Genomic DNA, 12,554 nt, shown 5'->3' on the forward strand with positions numbered 1-12,554 from the left:
AGTTTTAACCAGAATCATTCGCTTTTATGTATTTGCTGTAGAAATGTATCTAATTAAATGTTTTATATTTCTTTCAGGGTCCTGAGCATTCTAGTGCTCGCCTAGAGAGATTCCTGCAGATGTCTTCTGATGACCCTGACTATTTCCCACCAGAGAGTGAAGAGTTTGCTGTGCGACAGTTACACGATATCAACTGGATTGTAAGTATAACCAGAATTATCAAGGCTATACATCTGAAATATAGTTTTATATGATCATTGTTGAATTATTTGGAATATAACTCGATGTGAAAGAAATGAGGATATGTAATGTAGTTACCAACTCTAAATTTTCTACATGCTAAATGTTTCTCTTTTGTGATAACCGCAAACATCGTTACCTTTGCTTTAACTTGTAATAGGTTTTTGAGGTAGGTAACAGTTTCAGATCTTGTATCTCCCAAAAACATAACAAAGTCTCTTCTTTTATATATGTCATATTGAAAAAATATCTAATTAATCCTGTCCACAATCAATTTATACAGCATTTATGCTTAGTTTTCACATGCAATCCATGTTTTTTAATTTGTTATGATCCTATTGAAAGTTTTCCTTTTTCATCTTCTTTAAGCTTAAATGCCCTTGTGAAGATGTCTGACTTTTAATTCTACAGATAAAGGAATCCTTGATCTGGATAAGTTACAGGACACAGCTTCCATCAGATTTCATCAAAACAGTTTGACTTTGCAGCATTGAGTGAATTATGCTAAGTAGCTGTAGTTCTCAGATTCATAAAGTGGAAAAAAATGTGTCAGACCTTAAATGTAAAACTTGGTCTGTAACAGGTAGCAAACTGCTCAACACCAGCCAACTATTTCCACATTCTGCGCCGGCAGATAGCCCTTCCATTCCGCAAGCCCCTCATTTTGATGACCCCGAAGTCACTTTTGCGTCATCCTGAGGCCAGATCAAGTTTCGACGAAATGACTGAGGAGACACAATTTCTCAGGTGGGTTAAATGTATTTTCTTCGTATGGAGGAGGATGGATTTCACAACAAAAAAAATGGTGACAGATTCTCAGTTATTTTATGTTGATTAAAATTTTATATTATTATAATACAGTGTGAGTATTGAAATATTGTGGGTACTATGTAATTTTTGTTTCTTAAGTAGTATATACTTTCTTTCCTACCAGTCTTCTGACTGATTTGATGCAGCTTGCCTCTCCTGTACCAGTCTCTCCATCTAAGAGTTTAACCAGTTTCCTCAGTTATTGTTGTATTTATTCCAGTCTCTGTCTTACTTGTAAGTTTTCGGTCTCTCTATCGTGACCTCGAGTACTGTGGTAGTTATTTGCTGATATGTTAACATATATTATCTTCATGTCTCATCTCATTCTCAGCTATTCACATATTTTGTTTCATACCAATTCTGGAGTGAAACTACTCATTTCTTATCATATTGGTCCATATAATTCTTAGCATCCTTCTGTAGCACCACATGTCAAATGCTTTTCTTCCTTATAGTGTTATAATCCAGGTGAACGTTCTCTGAAGTTTACTCTTTAAATGAAGGCCAACTGCCACTCCTCCACCTACAAGCTCTAGCATAGTGATCCCATCCCAGAAGTCCAACATAACCTCAAATTCCTACTCAGATTATTAGACCCATTCCAGAATCTCTTCCCTGAATCCACTTCCCTCCTCATCTCAATATTGTCCCCCCCCCCCCCCCCCCCCCAACACACACCTACATTCTGCATTCTTTCCAAAATAAAGAAACTCGGTAATTGTGGGCACCCCATTGTAACTGTTAACTGTGTCCCCACTGAAAAAAATCACCACTCTAGTTAACCAGCACATCCAACCAGTTGCGTGTATCCTAGCCTCTTACATCAAAGATACAGACTACTTCTGTCACCGATTCTTGACCATCCCCAAACATTATCACATGGATCCCTACTGTTACTGTTGATACCACTTCCGTAGCCTAGCCTAGCTCCACTAGAGCACTACCACCCCAAAGTCCTTTTGAGCCCAAACCCCTTGACTTCATTCATTGTAAATCACACCAGTTGCTTCCTCACACACAACTACATCCTTTTGAAGGGAAGATGTATAAACAAATATGTAATACAGCAATAGGCACCCACATGGCACCTTCCTGTGCCGGCGTGTTTGTCGGCCATCTAGAAGAAACCTTTCTAGCCGCCAATCCTCTTGTCTGTTTCAGGTTCGTTGATCGTATTTTCATGATCTGAACCCAGGACAAAAACACCCTATCCTCATTCCTCCACAACCTTTCCAGGTTTTCCTCTGTCCACTTCGACTGGTCCTCCTCAGCCTAGCATACCATCTTTTTAGATGTTGACTTCCACTTCTCTGATGGCTCCGTCCTTAACTCTGTCCATATGAAGACCACTAACCATCATACCTACATTTTGAAAGCTTTCACCACTTCCATTCTAAAAATTGCTCCCAATTTGTTTGTCCATCTGGGGATGCCATATCTGCAGCAATGTGAATTCCTTTGTCAAGTGTGGTGAAGGTCTCATAAAGGCCTCGACAGAGGCACATCCCCCAGATGTAGTCTGCAGGCTGACTTCCCCTGCCAAATCATCACACATTTTATGTGAGGATGACAAACTAGCTGTCCATGAGAATGAATGGGCACTGCCCAACTGTAGCTAAGAACAACCAGTGATGGACACAGTGTTGAGCACAACCTGTTAGACTTCGTTGGTGGCACAATAGTGGGCAACACGATACTGGATGTCAGTTGTGTCACATGACTGAATGGCAGCAAACAGCATGCCCAGTGGTGTGTACAGTGTGGCCAGCAGGCCAGGCTACGGCAGTGGCAGAGGACATCGAAAGGGTGCAAAAAAGGGCAGCTCATTTTGTATTATCACATAATAGGGGAGTGAGTGTGGCAGATATGATACGCGAGTTGGGATGGGAGTCATTAAGGCAAAGACGTTTTTCGTCGCGGTGAGATCTATTTACGAAATTTCAGTCACCAGCTTTCTCTTCCGAATGCGAAAATATTTTGTTGAGCCCAACCCACATAGGTAGGAATGATCATCAAAATAAAATAAGAGAAATCAGAGCTCGAACAGAAAGGTTTAGGTGTTCATTTTTCCTGCGCTCTGTTCGGGAGTGGAATGGTACGGAGATAGTATGATTGTGGTTCGATGAACCCTCTGCCAAGCACTTAAATGGAAATTGCAGAGAGTATATTAAAAACAAAGAATCCAAGGCTTATCAAGTGGGAAAGTGCCGGTAGAAAGGCACAATAAAATAACACACAAACACACACACAAAATTTCTAGCTTTCGCAACCAACGGTTGCTTCTTCAGGAAAGAGGGAAAGATGAAAGGATGAGGGTTTTAAGGGAGAGGGTAAGGAGTCATTCCAATCCCGGGAGCGGAAAGACTTACCTTAGGGGGGAAAAAAGGACAGGTATACATGTGCGCGCACACACATCCATCCGCACATACACACACACAAGCAGACGTTTCATTGCTGGTGGTGAAGTGACGTTATTTATTTTTATCTGCATTGGAATGTGCTTTCGTATAGGAGTAATGGAGTCATGCCATATTGGTTGAATACTTCCTTTTATTTCTCCTCTTGTTAATGCAATATCAATGGTGCTTTTCCCATTGTGGCATATGTATGTAGGTATCTGCCTATCGTTCATTAGGGTGAAACCATCTTCTTCTAGGGTTTCAATGACTAGCTTTGTTTTATAGTTATCTGTGTCTATTCTGCAGTTGCGATCGCCTGCAATAATGGTGGGTTTCCTGTCGCATTGTTTGATGAGTGTGACTATTTCGTCAATTATTTCTACAGCTTTTGTGTGCAGTTTAAAATAGGCTGCAATTATATTTATGTTTGCTGCTTCTACTAGCATACTGTTTCCTTGTTTTATGATTTTTTTGGTTGGTTCAAACAGGGTTTCAGTAGGATAGATATCCCTCCCATGGGTAGTCCTCTTTCTCCCTTCTTTTCCATTAAGGGTGATAATTGTAGAAATCTTTGTTGCCAGTTGTCTATCAGGAAGGTTTCTGTTAGAATTGCAAGATCCAAGTTTTGCAGAATGATGTTGGTGTTAGGTTAAGAGCACTTTTTATTCCGTCTGTATTCCACAAGACTGCTTTTATTTCTTGCTCTCCTGGTTTTCTTCTTAGTTTAGTTGAGCTCTGCTCCCTCTTCCCTTGATCGTCTTGGGAAACGAAATCGACGTACTTTTATATTTTCTGGCCAGAATTCTGGTTCTTGCGTGATTTGTAGCTTTTTAAATGGAATGCCTACTTTGAAAGCTTTTTTGTTGCCCAGTGTGCGCAGTTCTTAACATTCTAGTTGTCCCAGTATTCCGTTCTTGTTAAGGTATTTCACTACTGTATCAGTTGTGGTGGTTCTCTTCAAGTTACCGATATATAGCCATCCTGTTGTTTATGCTGCTTGCATTTCTTAGTCTTTCTTTGTACCCATTACGGTTTTATTTTTACTCTGTTTTCTTCTGTACCAGCTCCTCCCTACTGCAGTACTCAAAGTTGATTCCTCTAGTTAATTAACCTGATTTAGGGTTTTATTACGTTGCTCATGTGCATTGATTTGTACTTTAGCTGATTTTGTTGCTGGAGCAGAGGATTTCTGTATATTGTCGTTCACCCTGGATATTGTCGTTCACCCTGGTTTAACTTTGTTGTTGTATTTAGTTTGTTTGTTGTTTCCATCAGTTTTGGTTTTCTCTGGGTCTAGGTAACTTTCCTTTTATAGTGTTTTATTTGCTCCTGTATTAATATTCATAGTTGGTTTTTAGGAAATCAGTTATTTCCTCCACTTTATGCCTCAGATCTCCCATTTCTGTCTTATTTCTGTCTCTCTCCTTTTTTTTTTCCAGGGAGCTAAATATTCAGTTGTCTCTTTTGAAGTTCTTCTCAGATCTTGCAGGTGTCTCTTCCGACTGCCTCTGTCCGCTTTGTGCTGTTTCCTGCATTTCACCAATAGATGTCATTAAGTGCCCAGCAGTGCTGTTTACTGCGTTTCTCTGATAGATGTTGCTAGTTGTCCAGCAGTGCAGCTGTCTTCTCCCTCGCTCATCTCCTTTTGTTGGATGTACCTAACCTCTCTCATAGGATTCCTATTCTCCTCTTCCTTTGCTTTTGTTTCGTTTTTCAAAGATTCTAAGCATTTTATTATTTCACTCACCGCCTCTAGTAATTCTCTCCATTTCCTTCTTCGTATATCCTTCTTTTTCTGCCACTTTTCCAATCTTCATAAGAGCATTCTCAATATGTTGCACTGCACTGTCCGCCATCTTCATTCCAAATCCATGCAAGTGAACTTAAGGATGGTCCGAAAGCACTGGCAGTTTTTGTGGGACATCTGTAGTGGATCGGGCCTGCCGATCTGAAGCCTATCATTTCCCACTAATGTGCAGGCCCTGCCCATCTGATTTAGGCTCACTGATCTACCTGCAGGATGGGTCTGTTTGTGTGAGGTGTAATTCTGCGGATTTCCATGGTTTATCCATGGAACCAGCACTGCGGTGCTCCTCGGCAGGCCAGAGGCCACGGGTGATGGGTTTCAGGAATCGCAACCATCCCACCACAAGTACTGCGTACATTGTGGTCTTTTGTAGACATTTTATGTACTCTCATACATTTTGACTCTTTCGAGGTAGTTTAATATATTAGAATCAAGCAATGGAAAATTGAGGATGGAATGTAACAATATTAGAGAAGGAAATTTGCCACAGAGGTGCTGAGTCACTATAGGCACAACAAAAAGATTCACACAATTATAGCTTTTGGCCATTAAGGTGTTTGCCAACAGTACACACACACACACACACACACACACACACACACACACACACACGCTCAACTCGCAAACATGTTTACAGTCTCAGGCAACTGAAACTGTGGTTTCAGTTGCCTGAGACTACATATGTGTGTGTGTGTGTGAATTGCATGTGCGTGAGTGTGTGTTTGCGTGTGTGTATGTGTGTGTCTATTGTTGATAAAGGCCTTAATGGCCGAAAGCTGTAATTGTGTGAATCTTTTTGTTGTGCCTATCTTGACTCAGCGTGTCCGCTATGTGGTAAGTAGCATTTTTCCATCTCTAATATTGTTATCTATTGGAAAGTGTTTATGATAAGAAGAAGAAAATTGTGCGCAGTTCTTAACATTCTAGTTGTCCCAGTATTCCGTTCTTGTTAAGGTATTTCACTACTGTATCAGTTGTGGTGGTTCTCTTTAAGTAACCGACAATAACGAACGTAGTAGAACCGACATTTTATTGGCAGTCACCTATAGTGTTGCTACAGAAGAATGCTGAAGATTAGATGGGTAGATCACATAACTAATGAGGAAGTATTGAATAGGATTGGGGAGAAGAGAAGTTTGTGGCACAACTTGACCAGAAGAAGGGATCGGTTGGTAGGACATGTTCTGAGGCATCAAGGGATCACCAATTTAGTATTGGAGGGCAGTGTGGAGGGTAAAAATCGCAGAGGGAGACCAAGAGATGAATACACTAAGCAGATTCAGAAGGATGTAGGTTACACTAGGTACTGGGAGATGAAGCAGCTTGCACAGGATAGAGTAGCATGGAGAGCTGCATCAAACCAGTCTCAGGACTGAAGACCACAACAACAACCTATAGTGTTTGTTTACCCAACTCTTCCCAGCCTTATACACTTCTTTCAATAGGCCTACTTTTTACTGAGGTTATTTCTGAAATCAATGTGGGTGTTTTAAATCTGTCTTGTGACTCCAAGGAAATGCATATTTTTGTCACCAAATGTGTTAAATTTTATTGAAATAGAATAACATCAGTGGTCTTCATGAAACAATAGACCATTGGACTTTCTTTCTCCATCTAAAAACAGTTCATTACAAAAGATGTTGGTTTTAGTACTTAAGATTTTTGTTCACATGGTTAGAAATAAAGAATTCCTTAAATTTTTTGTTATCATACGTCTTTACTTAACCTTGAGATCTCAAAATTTGTCAGGGAAAAATGCTACAACATGTCTGGAAATCGGGGAACTATCAGGGAATTTCACTTAGGGAAACTTGGGACAACCCTGTATACAGCAGTGCTCCCAGATCCAAAAGGTCGTCCTCCATATTCTCTTCCGTAAAATGGTGCTTGAGGTTTCTTGGAGGTTTTCTGTCATCCATTGCTTTGCTCACTCAATAAGTTTTACGTTCACTTTTGTGCAGAAGTTATAATAGGCTGGTCTCATCTGAAGTTCGAGCACTTTCATAATTTCCATAATGCTTGTTAGGCACTCATTGAAATTACACTTTGACAATTTTTTCCCCCTGTGTGAATGCTTCTCAGGCACACTTGTTTACAAATCGCATTGTACTTCATAATGGAGTTTCTGGCAAACTTGGGGTGGAACACTACAGTAAAATAGATGTCCACAAGAAAATTTTTTAAGACAAAAAAGAAAAATCTGTGTTTTGAAATTTTCAAGAGGTCTACCCTTTTGTGAGTTCCAAGACAAATTGTTGTTGTTCCTTTTATCCAGTTCATTTCCCTTAAGATAACACGATCAATTTCATATGTTTATTCACTTTTCCCTTAAGATAACATAGTCAATTACTTATATATACTCACTTTTCTCGGAGTTTTGAGTCACGGAGATAAGTGAGTGTTAGACTTAGCATTAGGTAACGTTTTGCTTACCTGTGTTTTCAAATCACTGTTTCTCTCTGGTGTTTGATATCCAAACATAAAGTGAAGTAGCTAGTTTGCAGCTAATTTGGTGGTGTTTGATTCGTCAACCTATTTAATTTGCAATCAGGGTCATCCCAGAGGACGGAGCCCCAAGCCAAAATCCAGGAGGTGTGAAGAAATTAATTTTCTGCACAGGCAAGGTGTTCTATGACTTACGGAAAGCTCGTGAAGAGAAAAAATTGAGCAGTGATGTAGCTATTACAAGGATTGAACAGGTATTTTTAATATATTAATATTGCTAATAACAAAACATTATTCCAGATAGCTCAGTACAGAATTAAAATATTCTTTTGTGTTGTAATTGCAGATCTCCCCATTTCCGTATGACTTGGTGAAGAAGGAGTGTGCAAAGTATCCAAATGCCCTTCTGTGCTGGGCACAAGAGGAACACAAAAATCAAGGTTCATGGACATACGTTCAACCACGATTCCACACGGCAATAAATGGAACCAGGGATATTGTGTAAGTGAATTACCTCACATGATGTTCTCATTGCATTGTGATTTTTTTACCCTTCAGTTGGCATGAATAAGCCAGAAAAACTATATCAGCAGACTGGATACTAGTTGGTTTGATAAGAACACATAAGTTTTCAAAATCGTGCTGTTTCTTTTTAATGATAAAGGAAGCAGATGTGACAGAAAATAATTGTCTGGGGGTTCTAGGTGTAGGTATATTAGAGTTTCTGAGTTTCTGCAGTTTCTGATACAGTGACATCAGAAAATGGACAAAAAGAAACAGGATTCCTTAATATTCTAAAGAATAGTTTGCTGTTGTGTATTAGTGCACAACTATTTTTGATCTCTATTTGTGCTGTCAAATGATAAGTGAACCAATCTAAAACTAGCTCATAGAAGGCAGTTTGTCTTAAATTCAAAAAGGCTCATGTTATGTAGTTTCATGCTAGCACCAAAACCAGGCTTGGTCTTACAGCTTATGAAACACCATGCCCAGCTGAATAACAAGTTGAAATGGAGTCGATATGGATACACTGAGGTGATAGAAGTCGTGGGACACCTCCTAATGACATGTTGGACCTCCTTTTGCCCAGCATGCCGTCCCCCCCCCCCCCCCCCTCCCCCGGTTTCTGTAATCCAAAAACACGCCTGTGGCTTCGAATCGAGTGCAAAGTAAGCAGAGGTTCTGAAAAATGTTGGTAGGTGCTGCCACAACTAACTTCTGCCGTCAAATATATGTAGCGCCACACAGGCATGCTTTGCAGGCATAAATGTAAATACTGGCGCCGAAACCTCTGTGTCCGCCAAAAAAAAAAAAAAAAAAAAAAAAAAGGGGGGGGGGGGGGGGGGCGGGGGGTAGAAGAACGTAAACATTGTGCCATGTATTCTTTCGTGTTTGCTGCTCTCTCATTTAAATGCTGTCTGCCTAATAAATTACAAAACTAGTGTGAAACAGCAGCAAATGCAGAAGAACATACATACCATGTCATATTTATATTCGTGTTATTCTTATGCTGAATAATGATAGCCAGAATTTTTATATCTGTAAGATGACTCTAATTTCTGTGCAGAATACAATGTACTAAAGAGGTGTCTGTGAAGATTTTCAAATGGAGAAAAATTTTCTCTAAACTCTCGTTCAGAACATCTATCATACGCAGCCTATTTTCTGGTTCTTGTTGATCATTATCAAAGAAAGTAACAACAAATAGCAGTCTCTTGCCATTGTTTCACTTATGAGACTATTCCTCTCTTTTATTGTAAGCCACAGTCCACACACAAAAGCAAACATTGCCGTGAGCGGCAACAGGCCATAAACACTCATTATCAGAATGCGACAAACAATGCATGACACAGTACAGTAATGCATTTTCAGCTTAGAGTGACGTAAACACCTATTACAAAGAAAACGGCACTTATCAGGTCAAAGCAAAATAAGCAATTGATTCAAACCAGACGAAACGTGAAAAAGGAAGGGTACCCGTATAAATACAGATGGAGCGCCTGACACATACCGTTTTTACTCGAATCTAAGCCGCACCTGAAATTTGAGACTCTAAATTCAAGGGGAGAGAAAAGTTTTAGGCCACACCTCCAAATCGAAACAAAGTTGGTCCATTGTAACATGAGACACAATTTAGGCCGAATGAATGACGATACAGCTACAGTAGTTTGGTCCGAGTCGTAAGCTTAGCAGGAAGCTTTACCAGGTAGCCATTGCTATGCATCAGGCGCTCCGTTCGTATTTATACACATACCCTTCCTTTTTCACATGCTTCGTCTGGTTTTAATCGATTGCTTATTTTGCTTTGATCTGATAAGTGCCGTTTTCTTTGTAATAGGTGTTTACGTCACTCTAAGCTGAAAATGCATTACTGTACTGTGTCATGCATTGTTTGTCGCATTCTGATAGTGTGTGTTTACGGCCTGACGCCACTCACAGCATGGCTTGCTTTTGTGCACGCTACCGCTGCTTACAATTAAGAAAAAAAAAGAGAGGAATTGTCTCATTAGCGAAACAATGGCAAGAGACTGCTATTTGTTGTTACTTACACTGCTGCTTTCTTTGTTAATGATCAACAAGAACCAAATAATATATGGCGTATGGATAGAACATGTTCTGAACGAGAGTTAGGCGAAAATTTTTCTCTGTTTGAAAATCTTTGCGGCCACTTTCTTTGTACATCAAATTCTACACAGAAATTAGAGTAATCTTAAATTTAAAAATCTAGTCAGTTTCCATGCTTCATTTCTGACTCTATCACTACTAGGCAAAAGAATAATACAAATATAAACATGACACGATACGTATTTTCTTCCACGCTTGCTGTTGTCTCACTCTAGTTTCGTAGTTTATTAGGCAGACAGGATTTAAATGAGATAGCAGCAAACACAAAAGAATACATGGCAAAATGTTTATATTCATACAGTATTATTCTTATGGTGAAGAGGATACTGCATGTGATTCACAATTCATAAAAGTTCTTATTAGCAACGACCTCTTGTCACAGGTAGGAAAAAACTCAGATTGACAACACTCTGAACAGTCCTGCCAGTCGGATTTTCGTAGAACATTGAATTTCTGCTACATCTGAAGATGAACAACACGGAGTTTGTATTTACTTCATTGGATAATGTATAAAAATGCACTGGTCGAAACTTGGAGCGGAGAAAAAATAGCTAGTTTACCACTTTTTTTTTTTTTAAATTTATTTACTGACACAGAGGTTTTGGCGCCAGTACTTATCTTTGTGCCTACAAAGCATGCCTGTTTAGCGCTATGTACATTCGACGCCAGAAGTTAGTGGCGCCACCTACCAACATTTTACAGAACTTCCGCTTGCTTTGCACTCGATTCTAAGCCACAGGCAGTTTTCTGAATTACAAAATCAGCAAAAAAAGTGCGGCTTAGATTCGAGTAAATACGGTAGCAATGACTACTTGGTAAAGCTGAACTGTTAAGCTTAAGACTCGAACCAAACTACTGTAGCTGTAGCTTCATCCATTCGACCTAAATTGTCTCTCATGTTACAATAGACCAACTTTGTTTCGATTTGGAGGTGTGGTCTAAAACTTTCCTCTCCCCTTGAATTTAGAGTCTCAAATTTCAGATTCCAAGACTTACCAAGCGGGAAAGCGCCGGCAGACAGGCACATGAACAAAACACACAAACACACACACAGAATTACGAGCTTTCGCAACTGGCAGTTGCTTCGTCAGGAAGGAAGGAAGGAGAGGGAAAAATGAAAGGGTGTGGGTTTTAAGGGAGAGGGTAAGGAGTCATTCCAATCCCGGGAGCGGAAAGACTTCCCTTAGGGGAAAAAAAGGACAGGTGTACACTCGCACACACACACACATATCCATCCGCACATATGTGTGTGTGTGTGTGTGTGTGTGTGTGTGTGTGTGTGTGTGTGTGTGTGTGTGTGTGTGTGTGTGCGCGCGCGAGTGTACACCTGTCCTTTTTTTCCCCCTAAGGGAAGTCTTTCCGCTCCCGGGATTGGAATGACTCCTTACCCTCTCCCTTAAAACCCACATCCTTTTGTCTTTCCCTCTCCTTCCTCAAGAAGCAACCATCGGTTGTGAAAGCTAGTAATTCTCTGTGTGTGTTTGTGTGTTTTGTTCATTGTGCCTGTGTGCCGGCGCTTTCCCGCTTGGTAAGTCTTGGAATCTTTGTTTTTAATATATTTTTCCCATGTGGAAGTTTCTTTCTATTTTATTTACATCATCATTAATTTGAACCCAACAATTACGTTTGTTATTGTCTCTGTTGCATTTCAAAATCTTCTCTGTCATCTTACTTTCTCTTCTCGTTTGTACAAGTAGTTTCATTTTGTTTTCATCTTCCCTTTTTCCGAATGTACCCTACATTGTATCCTGCCTAATTATACTCAATAATACGTAATTTACTTCCAAACCATAACCTAAAAATTTTTTAACGCTTTCAACATAACCGCTGCTATAAAATCCACTTTTCCAAGTTTACAAACATTTCGTGTAAACTCGTGAATACTATTTCACAGCTTCAGTTCGTTTCAGCCATTAAAGAACCATCTCAGTTATTTCCAACAACTTTCGTTTTATTTCCATTTCCGTTTTTCCCACATAACCGATCATTTTTTAGCAGCTTCCCACAGGTTTACACGTTATTATTTCTTCATCAAACAATTGTTAGCCTCATCCTCATAACCTGCCAGTCCACAACCAGTCCTTTGAATACATTTACACACATATTTGTCGAGATTTTATTCGAAATTTTTTTTCGAAACCTTTTTTTCTTTCGAAACTTTTTTCGAAAAATGTTTTTCGAATTTTTCTTGAATTTCCCCACCCTTTAACGTGATCTAGAGACAACAT

The 12,554-nt window shown here is 39.7% G+C and overlaps 1 protein-coding gene across 6 annotated transcripts in view; it reads left to right on the forward strand.

The window, feature by feature from the left end:
- The window catches only part of LOC126284405 (2-oxoglutarate dehydrogenase complex component E1-like), a 115,943-nt gene that overhangs the window by 74,043 nt on the left and 29,346 nt on the right, over positions 1–12,554 (forward strand). For all 6 annotated transcript variants that reach the window (XM_049983315.1, XM_049983317.1, XM_049983311.1 and 3 more), the window contains 4 exons: positions 78–200; positions 824–987; positions 7,808–7,955; positions 8,048–8,202. In XM_049983315.1, coding sequence (XP_049839272.1) covers positions 78–200; positions 824–987; positions 7,808–7,955; positions 8,048–8,202 — 590 coding nt within the window. The remainder of the gene's footprint in view (positions 1–77; positions 201–823; positions 988–7,807; positions 7,956–8,047; positions 8,203–12,554) is intronic.

The sequence above is a fragment of the Schistocerca gregaria genome, chromosome 8 (genome assembly GCF_023897955.1).
Source record: "Schistocerca gregaria isolate iqSchGreg1 chromosome 8, iqSchGreg1.2, whole genome shotgun sequence".
Taxonomy (NCBI): domain Eukaryota; kingdom Metazoa; phylum Arthropoda; class Insecta; order Orthoptera; family Acrididae; genus Schistocerca; species Schistocerca gregaria.